At 40.1% G+C, this 24845-nt stretch overlaps 1 protein-coding gene across 4 annotated transcripts in view; it reads right to left on the bottom strand.

The window, feature by feature from the left end:
• Positions 1-24845, bottom strand: part of SIPA1L2 (signal induced proliferation associated 1 like 2) — a 233717-nt gene that overhangs the window by 78975 nt on the left and 129897 nt on the right. For all 4 annotated transcript variants that reach the window (XM_017874995.1, XM_017874998.1, XM_017874997.1 and 1 more), the window contains exons 4-7: positions 15768-15901; positions 13103-13291; positions 6010-6184; positions 1826-1929 (exon numbers count right to left, since the gene is read on the bottom strand). In XM_017874995.1, coding sequence (XP_017730484.1) covers positions 1826-1929; positions 6010-6184; positions 13103-13291; positions 15768-15901 — 602 coding nt within the window. The remainder of the gene's footprint in view (positions 1-1825; positions 1930-6009; positions 6185-13102; positions 13292-15767; positions 15902-24845) is intronic.

Raw genomic sequence — 24845 nt, 5'->3', positions numbered from 1 at the left:
TCAAACCTCTGGAGGTTGCCACATGTGAAATGCCAGGGCCAATTCAGCCTGAAGTCCAGTGACTCAAGTAATTAGGGACCTGGAAGGGCTTTGTGGTTTGAATACTCGATGACGGGGGTCAAAAGTCACTGGCTCTATTTCTGCTAAAGTACTGACAGATTTTCTTGGCTTGAGTAAGCCCTATCGGTTTTCTGAGCAACAACTCCCACAGAGTTTAATTACTGAATGATTCACAAGTATTTGCTGGACAACTGTCCTGGTCTAAATTAAGCCTCTTAAGATCCAGTGAATCTGTTTGGCATTATTGCAAATAAATTTTTGAGAGCTAAAATCCCTTAGGTTAAAATATACATAAATACATACATGTGATCTAGTGATTTTAAGTCTATCTTTAAAAATACACAGATGTGTACTCTAGAGATAGATTTTTTGAAGGTGGTAGGAAGAACTATGATTATTAGAAAACACTAGAAAATTCAGAAAGGACAAGAGATTGAGATAAGCATGAGATGGAAAATGGCAAGAAAACCCAGCTAGCAATTACCATGAGAAGAGACTGGGGACCAGGGGCCTGCTTTCTCATCCTAGGTGGAGGATCTTAGGCTAAGGTGCTTCTTCCAACTAGTGATGGGAGAAGGGGAGGTAGTTGGCTGGTTTCCTCTTTCGGAAAAAAATGCAGAACTAGACTAAATATATATACACTTTTATGAGTGTTTTTAAAAAAGGAAAAATTCTCTGTGACAATTAAATTTCACTCATTTGACAAATACCTATTGAGCAATTCCTATGTAGTCCTTGGTACTTTAATATATTTAGAGCAAAGGAGTATCAGTTAAGTGACATCCAGAGAACTATCTCCTAAATGTGAAAACAAACTTTAACTCTGGATTTAATCTAAATACAATCAAATCCCTAAAATTAAATTATGTCAATGAATCAGTTATAAGATCCCAGTAATTCACAAACCTTTCTGTAAACAAATCTTCAGAAACTCAAGCAGTCAATATTCTTTAAAAAATCTTCAGCTTAACATGGGCAGAGCCCAGAAGATTCTAAACAAGATGTGAAATGGAGCCTTAGCTATCCCATAGATCCTCTATCCCAAACGTAGGTCCTTTCCTATCTCAAGTGATCCTCCAAGTCTTCTCAAGCTCACAGTAGACAAAGCATTTCAAATATTTCTAGCATAAAATAAAAATGGCCATAATTTCTAGTAATCTTTGCAAAAAAAAAAAATTGCTCAACCAATTTTACAGTTACACCGAAAAGTAAATTATTTTATAATGATTTATGCATCATTCAAGTTTTCAAAGGTTCTTAATTCTTACTGAGTGGCTATATTCAGAGCATGATGCACTCTGATTTTTTTCTCTTTAAAAGGGTCAAGAAATTTTGACCAGTAAATCCATTTAAAACAACAAAAACGAACAGGAGAGGAACAGCTGAAAATAGCACCAGTAACAACTGCAAATAGTATTCTCTATAAATAAGCTATTTCACCATACACAAAAACCGAGGTCAGGTCAATATGGTTGGCCTTTTCGTAATTAACATAGTTGAGACAAGCTTCTCTTAAGAAAAGATTTTGCCTAGCAAGCAATAAATCTGAGTGCAGAAGAATTTCTAAGTTTTACAAGAAAAAAGTACAACAATACGCCCTTTAAAACCCAAATAATTCCAAATGATCAAAGAGTCAAAGATGATTAATGCTATTCAAGAAAAACCCTCACTGATTCTTTGCAAGTTCTAAACGCATCAATATCATCGTGGGCCCACCTCAGATGCCATACTCAAGGTAAAAAGCTCCAGGCTGGGGAGGACATACCTGTTGTCTGTTGTTGGGCATGTAGGGAAGCAGGGTTGACACGTGGAACATGAGTTCGTAGTCCTTGTATGTAGTATAGAGAGAGTGCGTGCCCGTGGAATCAGCTGAAAACAAAGATGAATTACAGAAGCAAGGTAAGCCACTACAAAATTAGTGCTTTAATATTTAAAAGGTTATTGTTGCAAAAACAAAAAACAAAAACACCAAGCTCTACCCAACCAGAATCTGGACACTGCCCATCCAGCTGTCACCAAGCACTGTTATTACCACCTCCCGCTCCAGGACTGCGGACTGAGGGGCTCCTTTCCTTCCCCACTGCTTTCTACTGCATCTTCAGTTTCTTTGCTTTTCTTCTCTGTTCTCGCCCTCACAGTGTGGATTTAGGTGATCCACTGAAAGCGAAGTGCTTTTGCCACCAAGTGCATAGGTGAGCAGTCGAGGAGAGAAGCTGGTGCAGGTCTGGGTGCAATTATCTGAAGAGTGTGACAAGCTGGCAGATGGCCTGGCCACATCCGTGTATGCATGTGTGCATGTGTGTGTGTGCGTGTGTGTGTGTGTTTACAGTTAATTCTTAGTTATTCTTGGGCACTTGATCTTCCAGAACCCAGAAAAATGAAATAAGATTGATTGAATATGGAAATGAAAACAAAAAATGTTATTTAGAATATGTCTTTCCCTGAATGTAATTAATTTTTTTCTCCTTTCAACAGGAAGTGCAGTGATACATCACGTGAATGAAGAATATGGAGAATGAATGTAATCACTTACAGTATATTATCCAGTGACACATATGTTAAAAAACTATGACATTTGAACCCCTATTAATCATAAAACTATTCATCTTTTGAAAAGGAGAATGATTCTTTGAAAATTCAAATTCTATCTGTATTATCAATAAGAGTATCTCAGATTGAGAGTTTCACACATTGAAACTAACCTGCTGACTATAAAATACTGAAGTAATTTTGGAGTAAATTTCTGAATGACTTTTGCACATGGATAATGAAGACAAAACGATATACAAAAAGGAAAATGTAAATGGCATTCAATTTCTTTGTCAATTCTTGATCTATGCATAGTCTTATTTCTCTACTTTTTAAGCAACAAGAAACAGTGTTGCTAACAGCATTTATTCCATTGTGTTTGTTGGGGAAACCTCTATGTAGTCATCTTAATCTTTTTTTAATCTAAAATCTAAATTTTACTTTAAAACATGCAAACATTCAACCTTCATGGACTTAATATTTTCTTTCTGAACCCTGCAGTATGCCTTTCTTTCCAATATTTATATCCAATTCAGAAACAGATCTGAAAACTCTCTAGAAGAAATACCCTATAGAGATCTCAGATGCTCCGAAAAGTCATTCATAAAAGGCATTTTCATGAATAAGGCGAATACTTAGTGTTTACATATAGTTACCAATAAATTAATTTACAGATGGACAGAGAATATTCATCTAAAAAGTTATATATAAATCAGTCCCAAAATAAAAAAAAAAATTCCTTTTAACTATTCATTAAACACATATTTGTTATTTTCAAAGGACTTCTTAGAAAGTAACATTCCATTTTAATTCTCTTGGCTTGGAACCTTGACAGTGAACGTGGCTCTGGATGTGAGCCAGCACAGTCCCACAGCAGGATGGATGCTCCTTCCATGAACAATGGACTCACTGATGACAAAACCAAAGGCTGGATGATGAGAAGGGCTAGTATGTTCAGTGACACCCATCACAACACTGCTATCGGGGTGGTTCAAATTCAGAAAGAGAAATGCTGACTGATACTAGGTTTCAGATTTAGGAAACTGCAAGGAAGAAAGAAAGATGCACTGGCCAGGGCGTGGGGAGGGGGGGAACTACTTCTTAAAATGTGATAATAATTTGTCTATCTCAAGCCATACTAAAACAAGAATTTCTAAAATTAAATATTCTGGAAGTTTTTATGTCAAATATCAGTCAGATAATGGAGAATATACACTAACAAGGCTTGTTGTTCTGGGGTTTGCTATAAATATTTCTGTTCAAAAAGGGATACAGGCTATCAGTTTTATTATTCTTTGCACCCAGCTCAATAAAGGCTTTTCATGGCTGGGATTCTGTACTCTGCTCTAGTGAACACAGCATCTTAGTGGCTCAAATCCTCTATGTTCCTATCCCATTTCATTTTATGTTCAAGAGAGAAACAACCCATTTTAGAGCTGAAAGGGAAATCCCAGATATTCTAGCACAACATCCTGAGCTCTCCTTGTGAGGAATCTGAGGCCCAGATTTGACCTAAATTTTATGGGCAGACAGAGTTCTAACTAGAACTTAAGTCCCCCAAATTCTAGAAGGAAGATTTTTATGTGTCTGTTCCTCAAAAGACGTAATTTTTATCTGACCATTCTCCCATACCTAATTCTTACATATCTCCTCTCTACTAAAAGAATATCAGACTTCTTCGCATCTCACAGAATGCCTTGCTCATAAAAATAACTTACATATTTATTATTAAAGTCAACATATCAAACTCTAGTTTCTAGATGTTCTCATCTCCTTGAGCTAAGGTGCTTAATACTACATCTGCAATGTATCAAAGATAAGGCCTATGTCATAAAAATGCAAAGCCAATGTAAATTCTATATGTAGGAAAATACTTGGATTATCTATGTTATAGTTTTACAGATGACACAGATCAGAAATTCTTTAAATGTTTTCTCAATCCAATTCACTGAAGACAGATGACACACAATCACAGTAATAGTTCACACATCAGCAGTGGTTTTCCTGGAGGGACCTCCTTAAGGACAGAATATCAGCATCTCTAGGGGGTGAATGGTTCTTTACAGAAAAGAGGAGTTCGAAAAAAAAAAAAAGGAAATCAGAGAAGATCTCATTCGTCTTTCTTAAAATATATAGATATTCATATTTTGGGTACTATGAATTATTTCTGAGGCATGGGCATTATACATATTAACAGTCCAGCTCCAGCCCTGGCGTGTGCAGGGGACAACTAGGGGCCCCATGTGTGAGTTTATACCATCGCAGGGGCTTATGAACTATCCTGTAACTGCTACTTTCAAAAACAGGTCTAACAACAGAACTGACTATAGGCGCCACCCTCATCCAGATGGAGTATCAGTGACAGTCCCAAGTTGAGTAGACTTAGGGACAGGGCTTGGCGACTAAGGAGAACAGAAGGCAGGAAGACATGGCATTAGGCCACCTCGGTTCCAATCACAGCTCGGCCACACCCTGACGTTCCCACATAGAAAACCTCCACGTCACCATTCCTTCTAGGAGTCCTGTGAAGAAGCTCCTTCAGATCCTCCAAGTTTAGACTCTCTGTTCATCTCTTTTCACTCAAAGAGCAAGCACTTGTTTGATAATAAGCAGAATTTTCCAATATACATCAAATTACTCTGCCTGGTATTTCAGATACTCATAGCAACTAAATAACAGCACAAAGATAAAATATATAGAACTTATAGACATCAGGAGAAACATGATATCTATGTGTAGATATTAGACAAATTCATGCATCCTAGGAGGGCATAAAGCCCATGTTTTGGATTGGCCAGTCAATCTGCCACTGTACAGCTAGTAGGTGCCCCCACTCAAGGGGATCCAAATAAAATCCTTGAAAAATAAGACGCATCAGCTTTTTTTTTTTTTAATTTTAGATCCAGGGGGTACATGTGCAAGTCTGTTATAAGGGGATATTGTGTGAAGATGCACTCGCTTTTTAACCACTGCTCCACCTCCCTGGTTAACATCATGAATCTAGAAATGAACAAAATAAGCCCAATAACACAGCATGAATGGATGTGTTAATATTTTGTCTCTTAGAAATAAACGCAGTGCTTGTCCTTGGTATACTGAAACAAGGGTATAATCGAAGAGGTTAGGGTAAAAGAAAGAAGAAAATATTAAACAATTCTTCATGAAACACTGGGGAATCTCTCTGCTGGTGTTACAAAGGAAAAAGAATTGACCCTTTGAGCTTACAACGTGAAGCATATATCTCTTGAGAAATGTGTTTCCTTTGTTCATCTGAGGAAATCTAAACTCTATTCCAAATAAGCTTTCTAGGCTGCTTCTGGGGTCGGGAACAGGAGGGCATGTGATCACTTACTTGGATTTATGCAGCACGCCTGCCTCTGGAGAACTGAAAATGTGCACACACATCAGCATTAAACTTACTCTTATTGTCCAGCTGAGCTCGATATTTACTAAATCCTTTCAGTCGGACTCTCTGGCCCAGAAGATCAAGGAATTCTTCAAAAGCTGGTCCCGCCGTCTCATTGTTATACATCTCTTCCTCCGTGCTCTGGCCTGCCTTGCAATAAAGGATCCCGATCTTGTGCTGAAAGCTCAGCTGAAATGGGGGAGAAATATAATTACTTGGCAAAGCATATCAGACAAGCTAACTTCCAGTAAAATTAAAACTACAGAAGCTGAGAATTGTTCTAGGAGAGCATGCCAGAACAATTCCCATGAGTGAATAAGCAAAAGAGTAGGCAACTGCCACTGTGTGAGATGCTACAAATAATAACCCAGAAACCCCAGAATATAGCTGGAGACATGTAGAAACCCCAACAAATTAAATGTACGGCTACGGTCATGTGGGATTTGCCAAGTTTCCAAAAAGGATAGGAAGTCAAGGTTCAAGCATCTACTTAAAAATAGAACTGTGGAAATACTTAATCTTACACACTTCATATAGTAATTAGGATGATCTTCTAAGTTGGAAAGAAAAAAGGCTACAAACTTTTAAAAGTTTCTCTCTCTAGTAATACCTTTTACTTCTTTATTTGAATTTTATGTATTTCTTGTAAATATGTAAGACTATAAGGAAAAAACAAACCAAATTAAGGTCTGGTAAGGGTAGAAATTCCAATGGAAATTGTGATACATGTATATAAACATTAAAATGTTTTGTTGCCATAAAAAAGTAACTCTGGCTATACAATTATATTCATTTGTTACATTTTTTACTATCTTGAAAACATCTGCTAAATATACAGTGTACCACAAAGAATCTAATAGCAGTTGAGAAGCTCCTGCTGTAGTCCTATCTTACAGTCAATGCCACGTTCATGCTGGAAGCCATGGGACTTCCTCCCAAGGCCAGTAAGAAACTGGAGGCATTTTTATACCTTTCTTATGTCCCCCAAAGAGGAACTACTTCTCACTCACGCAATCAGAGCTCTTAATCTTACTACCAGCAATCTGAGCCTGAAAGGCTGACAGATTATCAGACATTGCCAATTCCCTAAAGACATCAATCCATAACACTGTTCACTTTTATTACCAAGCTGTAAAATAGAGCCTTTAATCAAAATTCATAGCTGACTCTCTTAGTAAAATAAGGCAAAATGATACTCATTTCCCTTGAGCAGCAAAACGATGACAGCAGTCTCATCCATATTATTACCCTAATGACAACATACTATGCAAGAAAGGCAGGCGACATCTGCCTGGGTGACCTTAGCAGACATCAGGAAACATTTACTGCATGCTGGATAAACTTAAGAGTTGAGCAGGTAGAGTCAACTACCCACATATCCTGAATGTATTCGGATCTTGACTAAGTGCTGAGAGACTATAAAAGGAAATATCACCTGTTTACAATCTGACTGAATCAGCTACCTACACTGATGGATGCTATGGCATTGCAGTTCATGGGCCTTGGGACCCTGTCAAGGCCAGGAGATCCCCAACTGCACAGCGAGGAAAATGATCTGTACCTTGAGTCTGGGGATATGAGACGGTGTGCATATCCTACTCAATACCTAACATTATGAATTTATTGAGCTACTACTTTAGCAGGGTCAAGAAGAAAAATGTCTATTCACCCAGAGATTGAGGAATCAATGTTTCTGATCAACTCAATTATCTAAATCAATGAGATACCACATTTACTGAGAACAGACAATCATCTTCAAAAAATATTAAGTACAATAAAAATGCCTAACCTCATTTTATTGTAAACATTATTTGCTCCTGAGTGACTGAGAAGACATTTCAGGATCTTAAAGTGCATCAGAGAAACCACCATGATTACCAATTATTACATAGATGTTGGTGACATCTTTGATTGTTGGAATCTATAAGATTACTAAAATGTGGCCTGAAAATGACCACTTCCCATTGTGGACAACGATGTTAGTTGATTTCTCTTTCGCTGTGAGAGGAGGATTTCAGCTCCCCAGTTATTTGGCTCTGGCTGTAATTAGAGTCCACCATGAATACCGCAGAATACTAACTCACTCCAATGCCTGTGCATCTCAGTGCCCCCTGCTTCCTCTGCACCCAGTAGAATTGCTGCACCATCATCCTCAGCCTCAGAGGTCACTCTGCCCCGGTGGCTGCTGTCCCTGTTTGCCCATCCTCTGCTCCTTTACCTGCTGCTTATCTGAGACCACTGCCACTGCCACGTGCCACATCATCTGAAGGCCATCTTTGTCTCCATTGCCCCAGGACACAAAGGCAGCTTGCCTCAGTCTGCTCTGGCATCTCTAGGAGGAAACCCCTTCCTCTTCTCTTCTCCCATCCAGCTCTTGAATGGGGAGTCCTGGAATAGAGCTGTTCGGGAGCCCAGGGTGTGCATGGCATGCCAAGCAGAGCCGTCACCAGCCTGGCACACTTCCTCTCTGACTCGGAGAGTCTTGTGGGCTTGCTATTTCTGTGAACTCTCATTCAGGCAAAGGCCAAACAACTGGACAACTGACATTTCATGAGACCTCATTACTGACTGTTGTACTGTCAACTTCACACCCCTCTCTTCCCAACCATCGGACACACCAGCCTGTGTCTAGATCCTAACAGGATCTAGAACAGGATTTGCATTTCCATCTAAGAAGCTCCTGGGCCCATGCGAATCAGTGGATGTGACTAAAGCAGATTTCAAGGCCCTCAAGTGTCTTAGGACAGCTGCCATACTCTGACTCCAAAGAAAACACCTTGCTACACACATGGCATGGCACAAGTTTACCACTCACAGGTATTTGCCAGTCATGCCTACTTTTGACCAGTTTGCCAGGTGAAACTTAGGAGAGAGAAATATCTCCAGTGAATCACAGTAAAGAACTGTAGCTTGTTTACAACAAAGGTGATTCCAGTAAAACAATAATGAAATCAATAATGAAATAGAATGAAATGTTCAGTAAAGATCTCTCTCTCACCAGAGTCTCTTTCAGAAACCTGGAAAACAACTGAAATGTGGTATCAACTACTAAACTCCCGGGGTATATCAGAAAGCTAGCAACATACTTCTTCAGCTCCATCATAATATAAAGTAAAGGAGGGACTCCAGATTCCGTACACTAACATTCCTCATTCTCTCAGACCAAGGCTTCATTAAACCTCAAGCTAAGCCTAATACTTATGTCTACTGTAGTAACCTTTATTTAATGGATCTGATAAGAGCTGTGGCAGTCCCACAGTCCCAGGATAGAACCAGGCTCGCATTTGGACACAAGCACTGCTGCAAACTAAAAATATTCACTGGTCAAAATTCCCTATGGCTTCAGTGCTGACAGCTGGACATACATACATACTGCCCAGACAGCAGAGGATCCAACCCACGTCCCATTTTCTTTCTGAGACAGGATAAGAACTGGCTGCTCTATTTCCAAGGCCAGAAGCTTTGTTATTATTGACAAGAAAATTTACATTCAAATGAAGGTGAGAAAAAAACCAAGCCTCAGAACTGTCTACAGCATATATTTGAGTGTGCAATAAATCCCTTCCCCTCCATTCTCCTGACTCAGCCTACTTGTTCTAAGTATGTAGTCTCATTTATTTAGACCTGCTTGACTTCGGTTGAAACAAATCTGATATTTGAGTAAACGTATACATCTGGGGTGACAGGACAAGAGGGGAATCGGGCAGTTGGCCTTGAGAACCAATTAATAACTCTGTTAAGGATTTCATAATATTCTAAGATCGTGAGCTGTCATAATTCATCTAAATAACACTTTGTTTACAGTCAACCTCTATAATTTTATGAGTTTACCTATTAAATACATTGGGATAGCCTTTTTAAAAAGGAAAAATGGGATTTTAGAACTAGAGAAGTGAAATTACGTAGATAAAGTAGCAAAACCATCAAGGTCTTGTTTAATATTTACTTTCCTGAAAATTCTCCATAGTGTTCGAGTCTTCCTCCTCAAAACATCTAACCAAACTGAAGGAACAGAAGGAATGATCTAAACACCCACAGAATCTCCTACTTCTGAAACCTGTCTTGTACAGAGCACATATACTCAGTGGCTACATGACAAACCAGGATGGTTTGCAAACTCCAAAACAGCAGAAACTAACAATATATGTAATTAGGTTACACATACACACACACACACACACACACAATATTTTTGAGACAGAGTCTCACTCTGTCGCCCAGGCTGGAGTGCAATCGCGCGATCCTGGCTCACTGCAACCTCCGCCTCCCGGTTCAAGCGATTCTCATGCCTCAGCCTCCCTAGTAGCTGAGATTACAGGTGCCCACCATCACACCTGGCTAATTTTTGTATACTTAGTAGAAATGGGTTTTCACCATGCTGGCCAGGCTGGTCTCGAACTCCTGACCTCAAATGATCCACCCACCTCGGCCTCCCAAAGTGCTGGGATTACAAGCATGAGCTACCACGCCCGGCCCATAATTAGGTTGTATTTTAAATATATTTTCAAGATTAACAAACCCTTAGAACAATAACAAAATTGGCTCATCCCTTCCTGGGAAGATTTACTATTAGGAAAATGAATAAAGAAACAGCACCGCTTAGAATAAACTCTCCACCACGCTAACAGGTTAGTGGCAATTTGTAAGGATTCTTTAGAAACTGGGATGTTAAAAAAAGCTGCTCAATCTCTTTTAGAGATGAATATGAACAATATGTTTTCCTCATGTATAATGGGAATCTGATACCATTAAGAGTTTTAGGGCGTTAAAATGCCATCTTGTGCTTAAGTTTGAACACCATTAAGAAAGTATACCAAAGTCAAACAAATATAAAATCTAAAGAAAAGCCCATGAACTGCTACTAGAGATATGAAATGCAGTGGTTTTATCAAAGCAGACTCCAATTTTCTAAATTCATTCATTGACATCAGACTGTAAATAGGTGTTCAGTAAAAATACTTAAAATGCCTGGTTTTTACAACTGCCTGGCTTCTAGACCTATCTGACTACACCGACAAAATTCCAAAGGAGCTTGAACTTGATTCAGAAGGCAATAGGGGGCCATCGAAAGTTTTCCATTAGGATGTGGCATGATCAGAGCTGTATTTTAGGAAGATTATTCTGGTAGAAGAAGAAAGGTAGCCACATTCACCGATGCCTAAAGCAGGCTCATGAGGATACAGACTGATGGTTACATCAGTCAACTTGCAGCTGCCATAATGTCTCTTTTCACTGCTTGGTAAAAGAAGCCCTAGATGGTGGCAGCGGCAGAGCCCTGAGGGCTTCTGGGGAACATGAACCATCTGTAAAACTTTCTAGAGTAGCCTCAGGGACCAAATGAATGTCTCATCCACTAGGTGCCCAACCTGTGGGACAGTGAAACATTTTAAAGGGAGAACCGACATATCCTACAAAGGGATCAAGAACCACCTAACACATGGGTGGCAAGTTCTTTACACCAACTGTCTTACGACATGCAAATGAATGCTATTCTTCTCATCAAGCCTGCCCGAACTCTGAGCACTTTCAACCCACCCCGATGTATCCTCTCTATCCTGCCATAACATGTTTTCATCAACTGTTTCATGTATTGTTCATGTATGTTTCATGAACATTTCATATATTCCACATACTTTACCAGTCATAATAGTCATAATGGTAAATCTATTCTGTGTATTACACAATTTTAGAACTCACCCGCACAAGTTTAGAGCATGGTTTGTTTGTTTTTGTTTTTTGTTTTTAATGTCAGCTTTCATTCCTGAGACAGACAGATCTCAAGTTTATTCATTCTGGGTGTTACAATATCTGCTTCTTTTTGCTAATAATGCACTGTTAACCTGTTAGACCAATTAGGTTCATCACCTTTAGAATTCTAGCCATCTGAGATGTCAAATATTAAACTTTAACCACAGTATTATCTGGTCAACCAAGAAATACTTCATATTCCCTCTAAAACGTGCAGAAGAATGCTACCTGGGAAATTCTGAAAATATACATTGTCACTGTCTCTTTAAAATCATGGATTTAAAAACAAATCCACTCATTTAAAATAAATTGCATGCACTTGAGCATGTAACGCTCAGTTTCCTCTGTGAGTTATTTTGCACCTGAAACTTAAAAGACCTTTTTTCCATATTCTGAACCACCATTTCAATCCTGTTCATCATTAATTCTCTCCTGGACAATGTCAATAATCACATAATTGGTCTCCACACAGCCATCAGTCTCTATCTTCATCAACCTGTACAATTCTCTTCTACCAGAATAATCTTCCTAAAAGACAGCTCCGATCACATCACATCCTGATGGAAAACCTTCAATGGCTCCCCATTGCCTCCTGAATCAAGTGCAAGCTCCTTGGCCTAGCATTCCAGGTCTCATTCGTTCTAGTCTCAACTTACTTTCCCCACCCCAAACCACCTCAAAACCTCTCTTTTCTTTGTAAAGAAACTAGTCATAGTTCCTAAAACAGCAACTATTCATGTCTCCCTCTTAGAATTCTATCCAAGTCCAAAGGCCCAGTTAAAATGCCACCTCTTCAGGAGAGGTGCCCAGCCAGATGTTATTTCTTCTTTCCCCAAAGTACTCACTGCCTTTACACCTCTCCAAGATCTCTTACCATATTCTGCCTTGGAGAGGTCTTTCTGCTCTTAGTCTTACTGTTCCCATAGGCCACGGACTAGGTCTTAGTCAGCTTCAATCTTCCTAACGCTTGCTGTTCACACCCATCTGTCAGCATCATGCCTTCCACATAGTAGAGAAGAATAAATGTTGGTTCAGGGAAAGGGCCAACACGAGATTTTTAAACCCTGGGAAAAAACCACTATCGACTTCTATTAATCATGCAATCAGATGCACTCTTGCAAGCTGGGACACACCAAAACCTTGGTAAGAACAAAAAGTCACAACTCAGCAGGAGGTGTGTTACACTATAATGGCATCATGTTTCCAAACTAGTATAAAAACATATTTGGGAAAAACTAAAGAGAAAATGTTCTAAGGCATTTAAAATAAATGATCTTACAAGACAGATGGGAAAACTCTAAAACTTTTAGAAACAGACACAAATTCACACACAAACATACAATCTCACATTATACCCACCCCTTGTTCATCAAGCTTGAGCAGCTGCTCTGAAACCTTGGGTGAGTTGGAAGCCTGTCGCAGACATTGAATGCTCAGCTCTGGAATGACGTATTCCAAAACTTCTTTGAGAGGTAGTCCTCGTGCGGTACCGTGCCTAGCAGTAGAGGGTATAGCATCTTCTAAAATTGCTCCTCTCAGTGTTGTAAGCTGCAGGGACAAAACATAAGACTTCGGTTAATATTGATTCTCAATTACCTACTCATAGCCTAACTGTTTGGCTGCCTTCAGACAGGAAAAAGAGAAGTAAGGCTCTGAGTATAGCGAACGGGGCTAAAGTGTAACATTTAAGGAAACAAAACCAAAACTCAAGGAGTCTTTAAACAGTAACAGTATACAAAGATCAGGAACAAGCCAGGCAGAGTGGAAATGAGCAGATATATGCCTAAGAATGAGGAGAAGCAAGGCAGAGCAATGCTATGAAAATCAGGACATTCCTACAACTCTGAGCCCACATGAGAAGGTTGAAACAGAGAAGAAACCAGACATGATGATCCTGGACCTGACCATGATCCTGGACCTGAGTGATCCTGGACCTGATCACTCTTCTTCCATCCTCTCTTTCTGCTATCTCTCCATCTTCTTTTCTTCCACTCCCTTTCTTATCTTAAATTTTCCATAATGACCATTCCTGAGGCTGAACAGGGGAGCAGCAGCCAGTGGCATCCATGGGCAGGGTGATTCAGGGCTGAGAAAACTGCCACTAAATTTTGTCTCATGATTTTTTAGGTGTCCTCAAACTCACCACAGAAACTTGCAATCAGTATTTGGAGCGGGTGTCTAAGATCTAATATGATGAGAGAGAAAACTCCAGAACCATAAATCAAGAGACCTAGTTCTAATCCAACCTCTCTCTGACTCTGGTTAGAGTCCTCAGACTACTAACAACAGGAGCTGGGTTGACGGCAGTCATAAGGATACCTGACGTTTGCATAACGTTCCATAACACTGGCCGACAGAACTATCTGCAAATGAGGACAATGTTCTCTGTCTATGCTAATACAGGAACCCCTAGCCACATCAGCTATTGAACACCTGGAATCACTAATGTCACTAAGGAAAAGGATTTCTAATTTTGTTTAGTTGTTTTAAATTTAATATTTAAATTAAGTATTTAAATTTAATTTAAGTAGCCACCTGCGGCTAGTGACTACTGAATTGAACAGCATAGATCTATAACTTAAAATACATCACTTCAAGAAAGGGGCTTTATCTCACATACACCTAGAATAGAGCCTAGGTCACTGGGACACCTGTGGACTAGGTAAGATGAACAGGGGTACACATGTTCATGCAGCTGGAAACTAGAAAAGGGTTCTGTGTTTTCTCTGATCTAGAAGCAGTTAACCAAAATACATATTCTGGATATCTGCCAAATATATATCCCTCTAATTAAAATGAGCTAAAAGGATAAAACCTAAAGTGCTGGACAGATCTAATTCTTTTCTTTTTTAAGAGATAGGGTCTTGCTATATTGCCCAGGCTGGAGTGCAGGGCCTATTCACAGGTGTAACCATACTGCACTACAGCCTCAACTCCTGAGCTCAAGCCATCCTCCCACCCCAGCTTCCTGAGTAGCTGGGACTACAGGCATGTGCCACCATGCCCAGCTTCAGACTTAATTCGCTATATAAATCAATATCTACCTATTTAGCTATACATGTTGTATAATTTATACAACAATCTCACTTTCCACTAAAAGCAAGACAAGCAAGAATCTAACCTGGGTCCTCAATGTAACAAAGCGTGGGTAGTAGTGACTTTCCTGCTGGGTTTTGGACTTGCATGGGGTCTGCCCCTTCGTTTTGGCCAATTTCTCCCATTTGGAATGGGAACATTTTCCCCTCCCTGTACCCTCACTCCATCTTGGAAATAACTAACTTGTTTTTGATTTTACAGGCTCATCAATGGAAGGGACTTGCTTTGTCTCAGATGAGCCTTTCTTCTGTGGACTTCTGAGTTAATGCTGGAGTGAGTTAAGACTAGGGGACCGCCGAGAAGGGATAATTGTATCTTGCCATGTCAGAAGGACATGAAATTTAGGTGGGGCCAGGGGCAAAATGATACGGATTAGATTTGTGTCCCTGCCCAAATCTCATGTCAAATTGGAGAAGGGGCCTCGTAGGGGGGATTGGATCACAGAGGTGAATTTCCCCCTTGCTGTTCTCAGGACAGTGAGTGAATTCCAACAAGATCTGATGGTTTAAAAGTGTGTGGCCCTTCCCCCTTTACTCTCTTTCTGTCCTGATCCAGCATGGCAAGATTGCTTCCTCTTCACCTTCTGTCTTGATTATTAAGTTTCTTGAGGCCTCCCAGTCAGGTTTCTTGTTAAGCCCGCGGAACTGTGAGTCAATTAAACCTTTTTTTCATAAATTATCCAGTCTCAGGTGGTTCTTTATAGTAGTGTGAGAATGAACTAATACAGCCACTTAATATCCATGGCATGTTTCCAAATTTTTCATTTGGAATAAAATACTGCAATGCCCTTTTTAATTATCTTAAATGTTGTAATCATTAACATTAAAAAAAATAATAAATTCAGTACCCTATCTAAAACAAACTCAAGCAGTAACATCAAAGGAGATTCAGACTTTAGCCCAATAACAATGGCAAGCAGCCCCATTACCTCACTTGTCCTGAAAGCCACCCTGTAGTTGAACTGGGATCCTTCTTTCTCCTTGGCATCTTCCACCTTCTCTCTCCGGATGCTGACTGCCACTGGACCAAGGTTTTCATCTATTCCAAAGTAGTTTTGGTGCTCTATAATGGAAGAGAGAGGGTGGCATCAAAAGAATGAAAAAGGAACAAAGAGCAGGATGGATATCTCTTAGTTTGTGTATCAAATCTCTGAAGAAATACCACATAGCTCATACACAACGATTTCCTTGTATTTGTTTGACCAAATCTTCTGGTTTCCAGTTCGGATGCATGTCTACATCTCATTTTCGATTACTTCCTCCTCTCATTCTGCTTTTCACTAGTTCACGAACAGCAGAAGTTGTTATTTTGTGATTATGTAAATGGCATCATCAGAAAGAGGTATTGCTATTCTTAGAAACTGTCAAAAGAGGAACATGGCTACTTGTAGAATCAATATTGAAAACAGTTTCCCTCTGTCTGGGAAAGTCATCATTTTTGACTCAATGAGGGCACCAGAGGTGACCTGAGTAGCCACTCAAGCCAGCCAGATTAATCTTGGTGATCAGTGGTGTAGCAAATATCGTCTTTTCATTACAGTATCGCTAAAACAGCATAATGTTTATAAAGCTTACAATGTTCATAAAGTCTAGAGCACAATTTAGCAATAGAAAATACATAAAAGGTCAGTTTCTAAAGTCAAATTTTATCCACAAATCCTATAACTTGGTTTAAAACGTCATCAGCTAATCATCTCTTTCACATAAAATCACTGGTCTTTGAGGGAAATCATACCATCTTCATGGAAGGGGTGGCACCTGAGGCCATACTGTCCATCTAACACAAGGATCCCTCCAGGACATCTTTCCTAAGAGATGGTCATTCGTCTCTTCCTCATATGTGTAATCACTATGTGTGGGCATTGTTTCAGCCATGGGAACGTGGGGAGAACATTCCAGAAAACAGCCGCTACTTATGAAGCAAATACTCTATTCTGAACCCCTCGAATGACATGAAGCTTACTGCTCTGTGAGCACCTCCCTCTAGACTGCTGGTTTCTTGTCTGTGAGCTCTGTTAAAAGGAGCCAAAAATACCTCATTGCAACTTTCAAACTTCTTAAATGTTTCCTTTGAAATGACCCGAACTTAACACAACATTCAAATATGGTCCAACCCACACAAAATAGTGGGAGCAACTGCCCAAATGCTTATTAATGCAGTTTAAAATTTATCTATTTTAGCAGCCCCATTACACCAATAATTCATATGAGCAGGTGGTAAACGCAAACCTCCAGGTGTTATTCATTTATTTCTTAATGAACTGCTGCCAGGTCAGTTCTCCAAGGTGTATTCTCATAAAATCGATTTTTTTCACCCTGACTTAAGGTTTTGACTAAAAAGAAACATAATACAGTGAACATGTGCAAACCTGAAGAAAACCTACAGGCATTCCAAAGGCTTTTGGTTATGCCAATGCTTGCCACAATGATTTCTGAAGGAATAAGAATTATTGCTGAGAAACTAGAAAACAGAACCTGAATCACTCAGAACACACACAATCCAAAGCCACCAAAGAATACTGGCTAGACCTTGAAAAGGCAAATCATTTACCTATTTGCTGTTTGCAACCAAATGGGATTAGTACTGACATTATGTCCCTTTAGAGTCAGGGGCAGAAGCAGCAAGTAAACTATTTTAAAAGATAAAAGGTGAGTTATTGACATGGTATAGTCCTAGACTTGCACAAAAGGAAACTAGCCTATTTGTTTTAGTGGGTAATTAATCCCTTATGCTGCTTATATAATGCTGCTTCGGTCGGCAATGCAGCACATGTACCAGTGGCAGTCCCACGAGATTATCATGAGGCTGAAAAACTACTATCGTCTAGTGACATTATAGATGTCATTACATGGGAATCCAACATATTACTCAAAACCAAAAAAAGTTCAGAAAATAAAAGTAAATTCTTTTAAGTAGAAAAAAGCTTACAGAATGAGATATAATAAAGAAAGCATTTTTGTACAATTGTACAATGTATGCATTAAGCTAAGTGTTATTACAAAAGAGTAAAAAAGTTAAGAAAATAAAGTTATAAAGTAGAAAAGTTACCCATAAGCTAAGGTTAATTATTATTAAGTACTTTTTTAAATAATAAATGTAGTATTGCCTAATGTAGTGTTTATAGTCTGCAGTAGCATAATGTCCTACATTAACTCACTACTCAATCACTGACTCACGCAGAGCAGCTTTTAGTCAGTCCTGCAAGCTCCATTCATGGTAAGTGCCCTATACAGGTGCACCACTTTTGATCTTTCATGCAGTATTTTTACTGTACCTTTTCTATGTTCAGATACAAAAATACTTATCATTGTGTTACAACTGCCTACAGTATTCAGTACAGTAACATGCTGTGCAGGTCTGTAGCCTGGGAGCAATATGCAATACCACAGAACCCACCTGTACAGAAGGCTGGCCCATCTAGATTTCCAGAAGTCCACTCTACGGCGTTTGCAGAATAATGAAACTGCCTAAGTGTGCATTTCTCAGAACATAATTCTGTTCTTAAGAGATGCATGGCTGTATTGTGTACTGATAATGGCCAAGGTAATTATTATAAACATAAAAAACTCCAGCGACAATAAGCATACATAAACAAAGATGTGGGTTTAAGAAGAACTGATCCAGAAGCAGGCCAAAAACAAACAAACAAAAGATATTCAACGAAATCAGAGACTAAAAGTTAATTGTCTACTTCAGACTACTAAGTACACTGTCACTATATAAGCCGGCATTAGTGACTATTGGACCCATGGCAGTAGATCCAATGGAAAATCCATCTTTAAACTTAAAACTAAATCAGTTTAGAATATTCTTAGTTGCAGTTAGTTAACTATCCTGACAATAACTTTTGCTTTTCCCTCAATGGGCCAAATGCATTAAGAAAATATTCAGAAAGCACACAAAATACAACAGTCATAAGACAAAACTTCCTTCTTATTACACATTTCAAGAAGTTACTTGCAAAAATACTCGATTCTATATTTGGCATTTGATGAGCCCCATAACAAGATCCAAAAGAGTTTCAAATTATTGTAGGGAGTACAAGAGTAAATACACAAAACTACCTCTGACGGGAAGATTGAGAGCCCCAGATTAAGAAAATCAAATCACTAGTTCTAATACATGACAGCATAAAATGATACTCAGCAGGTGCCACAAGGACAGAAAACGGAGCCGTGGCTGCCAGGGGCTGGAAGGGAGAGCAAGGGGCCGACTACAGAGGAGGCATGGGAGGATGTTCTGGGATCACAAAGCTATTCTACACTGACTGCTGTAATGGTAACACCGTATTTACTTCTCAAACTCTCAGAAGTGCACATTAAAAAAAAGTAAATTTTACTGTACCTAAAATATACCTTCAATTTTAAAAACTGGAGGGAGGCAGAGTCAATGGGAGGAAGGGCCAGTGATCCTTGCAAATGGACGAGGCCTTCTGCACAGACAGACGCCATGACCATTTCACTCCCCCACAGCCTGTCAGTGCAAACAGTACCTGTTCCTCAAGTCATCATCCTTCTCTCTCACTCCTGTTTCCTTTGTTACTATTTAATCCTCAATCTGCGTCAAACTTTCTGCCACGTTATTGCTCCACTCAAGGTCTTGTTGCCAAATCCAACCATCTTCAGGCCTCCTAGTGCCGGAGCTGTCTGCTGTTGTGACACCAGTGGCCACTCCCTTCTTGTCCGGGGCCCTCTACTCCTCCACTACTATGGCATCTCCTTTCCAGGTGAGATTGCTTTCTGGTCTTTCATTCTGGGCGTCTGGCATGGCTCCTCCTCTGGCCTCTCCTTACAGCATGAGTGTTTCCCAAGACTCCAGCCTTCCAGCCTTAGACCTTTCTGATTCTGTCTCTGTCTTTATACTTATATGAATGTCTCTTTTCTGTCTTTCCATCTACTCGCCCATCTTCTCCTTTACATTCCTCAGTGATACCATCCCAAGCTTCCTCCAGGTTCTTCTCTCGCAAATCCCCTGACTCACAAAGGTCTAGGGAAGCACACTCCACTGTTCACGGCACCAACCCTGTATTTCCACCTTCTCCCTCTGCCTGGAATGTCTTCCAGTTTTCTTCGCTTGACATTCTTCTTACTCATCATTCAAGACTCAATCCAAACATCATTTCCACTGGAAATACTCTCCTCACCTCCAAAAAGGCCAACTCCTTCCAATTTTACATCCTGAGGCCCTAGTGTTATAGTGCCTAATAGATGACAGGTGCCTAATAAACTGTTCTTGAAGCACGGAACTAAAAGTAGCCTCCTCTGGTATTGTCCAAAAGCAATGGTTGTATCTGACCTCAAGGAGGAATATCAAAATAAAAACAGGGAGGTAACTCATTTTGTGCCAGGAAGTGGTAAGACAGTGTGAAGCATCTTGGAGGCTGCAGCAGGCATTTCTCTCAGTGACCGGAGCAATACAATTTCTTGAAGTATTTATAAAACTGAGAACTTACATATCTATTGGAACTTACATGGCAACAGACCTATCATGTCCTACTGCTGTAACAAATTTCCAATAAACTTCTGGCTTAAAACAACTCCATTTACTGCACACAGCTCTGGAGATCAGAAGTCAGTTTCAACAAACAAAAGTCAAGGTTCTGGAGTGACTGCATTCCCCTGGGCAGCTCTAGAGGAAAATCCATTTCCTTGCCTTCTCCAGCTTCTAGACCTACATTCCTTACATTTCGTGGCTCATGGCCCTCCCTCCATCTTCAAAGCCAGCAGCCTAGCATCTTGTTTCAGTGGTCACACTGCCTTTCTCTTCTGTAATCAAATTTTCCTCTGTTTTCCTCCTTTAAGGACACCTGTGATTGCATTTAGGTTCCAGCCAGGTCCCGCCCGGATAATTCAGGATATTTCCCTATCTCAAGATCCCTAACTTAACCACAACTGCAAAGTCTCTTTTGCCATATGAGGGAATGTACATAAATTCCAGGGATTAGGACCTGGACACCTCTGGAGGCCACTGTTTAGCCTTCCAAATATACTTAATCCACTTTAATTCACTTATCCAAATGTTGAACAGGGGATGTCTCAAGTGTGTGCCAGAGACTGATAAATACTGGGGATACAAACACTGCCTGCTTCAAAATGTTTTCACTGCTGTGGGGGCAATAATATAGGAAAGAGACAAAAATTAGACTCCTCAATTGCCCCATTTTCCCTGGAGACACAGTAACATTGAAATTAGGCCAGATAGTAACCCTACAATGGCCCCTAAGAGTTAAAATGAAAGGAAGAATCACACCTCTTTCCCTTTAAATGAAAAGCTAAAAATGATTAGGCTTAGTGAGGAAGGCATGTCAAAAGCTGAGGTAGGCTGAAAGCTAGGCCTCTTGCACCGAACAGTGAACCAAGTAGTGAATGCAAAGAAAGAGTTCTTGAAAGAAAGTAAAAGTGCTACTTCAGAGAACCCATGATTAAGAGGCAAAACAGCCTTACTGCTGATATGAAGAAAGTCAGAGTGGTCTGGATAGAAGACAAAACCAGCTACAACATTCCCTCAAGCAAAAGCCTAATCCAGAGCAAGGTCTTATCATTCTTCAATACTACGAAGGCTGACAGAGGTGAGGAAGGTGCAGAAGAAAAACTGGAAGTTAGCAGAGGCTGGTTCATGAGGCTTAAGGTAAGAAGCTATCTCCACAACGTAAGGGCAAGGAGAAGCAGCAAGTGCTGATGGAGTGAAGCTATACCAAGTTGGCCAGCAAATTACTTAGGTAAGATAACAGATGACAGTGGCTATAATAAACAGCAGACTTTCAATACAGATGAAACAGCCTTCTAATAAAAGAAGTGTCCTCCAGAATTTTCATAGCTAGAGAGAGGATGTCAATGCCTAGTTTCAAAGCTTCAAAGGATAGGCTGACTCTCTTGCTAGTGGCTAACGCAGCTGGTGGCTTTAAGTTGAAGCCAATGCTTATTGATCATTCAGAAAGCCCTAGGGCCCTTAAGAAGTATGCCAAACTACTCTGCCTGTGCTCTATCAGCAGAACAACAAAGCCTGGATGACAGCACATCTGTTTACAGTATGGTTTACTGACTATTTTAAGCCCACTGTTGAGTACTAGTTCTGAGATAAAAAAAATTCCTTTCAAAATATTACTGCTTATTGACAATACATCTCATCACCCAAGAGCTCTGACGGAAATATATGAGGAGATTACTGTTGTTTTCATGCATGCTAACACCACATTCATTTTGTAGCCCATGAATCAGAGTATTTCTGACTTTTAAGTCTTATTATTTAAGAAGTACATTTTGTAAGGCTATAGCCGCCATAAATAGAGATTCCTCTGATGGATTTGGGCAGATAAAATTGGAAACCTGGAAGGGATTCATCATTCCAGATGCCATTAAGAACGTTTATGATTCATGAGAGGATGTTAAAATACAAACTTAACAGAAATTTAGAAGGTGGCTCCAACCCTCACGGATGACTCTGAGGGATTCAAGAGTTCACTGGAGGAAGTATTGCAGATGTGGTAGAAATAGCAAGAGAACTAGAATTAGAAATTGAGCCTGAAGATCTGATTGAATTGCTACAATCTCATGATCAAACTTATACAGATGAGGAGTTGCTTTTTATGGATAAGCAGAGAAAGTAGTTTCTTTTGATGGAATCCACTCCCGGTGAAAATGCTGTGAACATTGTTGAAACAACAACAAAGAATTTAGAATTTTGCATAAACTTGGTAGATTCAACAGTGGCAGGGTTTGAGATGACTGACTCCAATCTTGAAAGGTGTTCTACTGTTGGTCAAATGCTATCAAATAGCATTGCATGCTATGGAAAAATCTTTCCTGAAAGAATCAATCAATGTGGCAAACCTCACTGTTGTTTTAAGAAATTGTCACAGCCACCAATCTACCATCCTGATCAGCCAACAGCCATCAACGTGGAGGCAAGATCCTCTATCAGAAGAAAGGCTGACTTTCTGAAGGTTCAGGTGATCGTTAGCACTCTTTAGCAATGAACCTTTTTTTTATTTTTTGAGACAGAGTCTTGCTCTGTCACCTAGGCTGGAGTGCAGTGACGCAATCTCAGCTCACTGCAAGCTCTGCCTCCCAGGTTCACGTCATTCTTCTGCCTCAGTCTCCTGAGTAGCTGGGACTACAGGTGCCCACCACCACGCTCAGCTAATGCAATGAAGTATTTTTAAATTAAGATACGTACACTGTTCTTTTAGACATAGCACTATCTGCACAGTAGACTACAGTATAAACAACTTTTATATGCACTGTGAAACCAAAAACATTGTGTGACTCACTTTATTACAATATTCATCATATTGATGTGGTCTGGCACTGACCCCACCATATCTCTGAGCTGTGCCTTGTTAGGTTGGTCAGGCAGGACCCAGCCATCAGACAGGGGCATCTTCTTCTTGGGCCAGCGAGTGTCCCAGGGAAGGCACCTCCAGTCTCCTGTCTAGAAATATTGAGCTCAAATAATGGGGTGGGGCTGGGCACCTCACTGTGTTGACTTTCACTAAGTCCCCATTTTTAGTTAAGTGCCTTAGTCCTGCCCTTTGCTGGGCCTGCTGTTACATTTCTCCAGAATAAATCTTATTTCCCACCTGGGAGAGGGGCACATAGTAAACTGGCTCTGGGGGAGGAGAGAGAATCCGGCCTTTTATGAAGCATGTAACCAGCCCCGTTTTCACTCCCCTAAGCCCTTCTCCAAGTGTGCCTGGCTCTGTGGCATGCCCTGACTCACTTATTGATGGCCTCTACCCTCTTCCCATGCTAGGGAACGCAGGAGGCTGGTTCTCTCAATCTACTAGGAGTAGTCCTGCTCTTCCACCTGCTTTCATATACCCTGCCTTCCTTCAGTTGCTTCTCCCTGGTGCTTTTTTACTTTTTGGCATTATGCCCATTTTTAAAATTCCTTCACTGTCATTTTTAGTGGTATTCTGGAAGGGGAAGAGATAACATGTTTTCAATTTGCCTTATTTAACCAGCAGTCTCAAACCCATTTACTGTGCAATCTTATAATTATAAAAAGCTTCTTACTGGTTGCCTAATCTGGGCTTTGATGCTTATCACGTGCTTAACCTTGGGTTAGTTACAGAACCTTTCTAAAACCTCAGAATCCTCCCGGCTCCTAATATATCTAATCCACGTAACACCATCATTGACCTGGGAGGGGTATTATAGTTGACAGCAAGAATGTTACTGGCAAAAAAAAAAAAAAAAAAGAAATCAAAACAAAATGGAATGCACATAAAGTAAATTGCATCATCGAGTAATTTGATCTTGAGCCCAAAAATCTGGCACAGTTCATAAGTCAGCCTGAAGGTGATTCCCACTTTTAATCTCAAAATGCTGACCCAGAATCACTTGGAGAGGTCACACTGGACTCACAGAAGTCTTTTTGAAGAGGTGGTGTATATACTTCACGGAGTAATTTCTATCATAAATTATACTTTTAAAAGTTCGGGAATCCAAAATTTGTATATTCCCCTTTTTATCAAAGATGGCAGGTGAATTAACTAAAAACAAAACAAAACCAAACCCTTCATGCCTACCTTGCCAGTCCATGTCGCAGACCCATTTTCCTCTCTCTGTCTCACACAGACACCACTTTCTGATTGCAAACACAGAGATGAAGTTCTTGCTGTTTACAAGCGCCACACCTGCAGACTTACAGCTTTTATGTCTCCTAACCATCTCCTAAGGGCTCGCCATGCTTTCGGTTTCACCAAGGAATACAGTAGGTTACCTTGATGTGTTTCCAAAGAAATCAAAGTCTTCTATTCAATAATGTAAGATGCTGCCTAGCTTTTATAAAGGGCATCTCCACGTACCAGTAGGACATACAGAGACTGTGCCCCCTACCATAACCACCAGGAGGCAAAAAGTTGCCCTTTTCAAACGATATCCCACATCCCCTTCGGGAAAGACCTCCTTGTTTATCTGCATGGCAAGAAGCCCTTCCCATCTTGGGCAGAGGACCGTGTGCAAGGCTTCCCAGGGTTGTATGCATTCAGACCCTCACCCACCCA

The sequence above is a fragment of the Rhinopithecus bieti genome, unplaced genomic scaffold (assembly GCF_001698545.2).
Source record: "Rhinopithecus bieti isolate Rb0 unplaced genomic scaffold, ASM169854v2 scaffold_9670, whole genome shotgun sequence".
NCBI lineage: Eukaryota > Metazoa > Chordata > Mammalia > Primates > Cercopithecidae > Rhinopithecus > Rhinopithecus bieti.
Note: the sequence above shows the minus strand (reverse complement) of the source record. Positions and strands in the feature narration are given on the sequence as shown.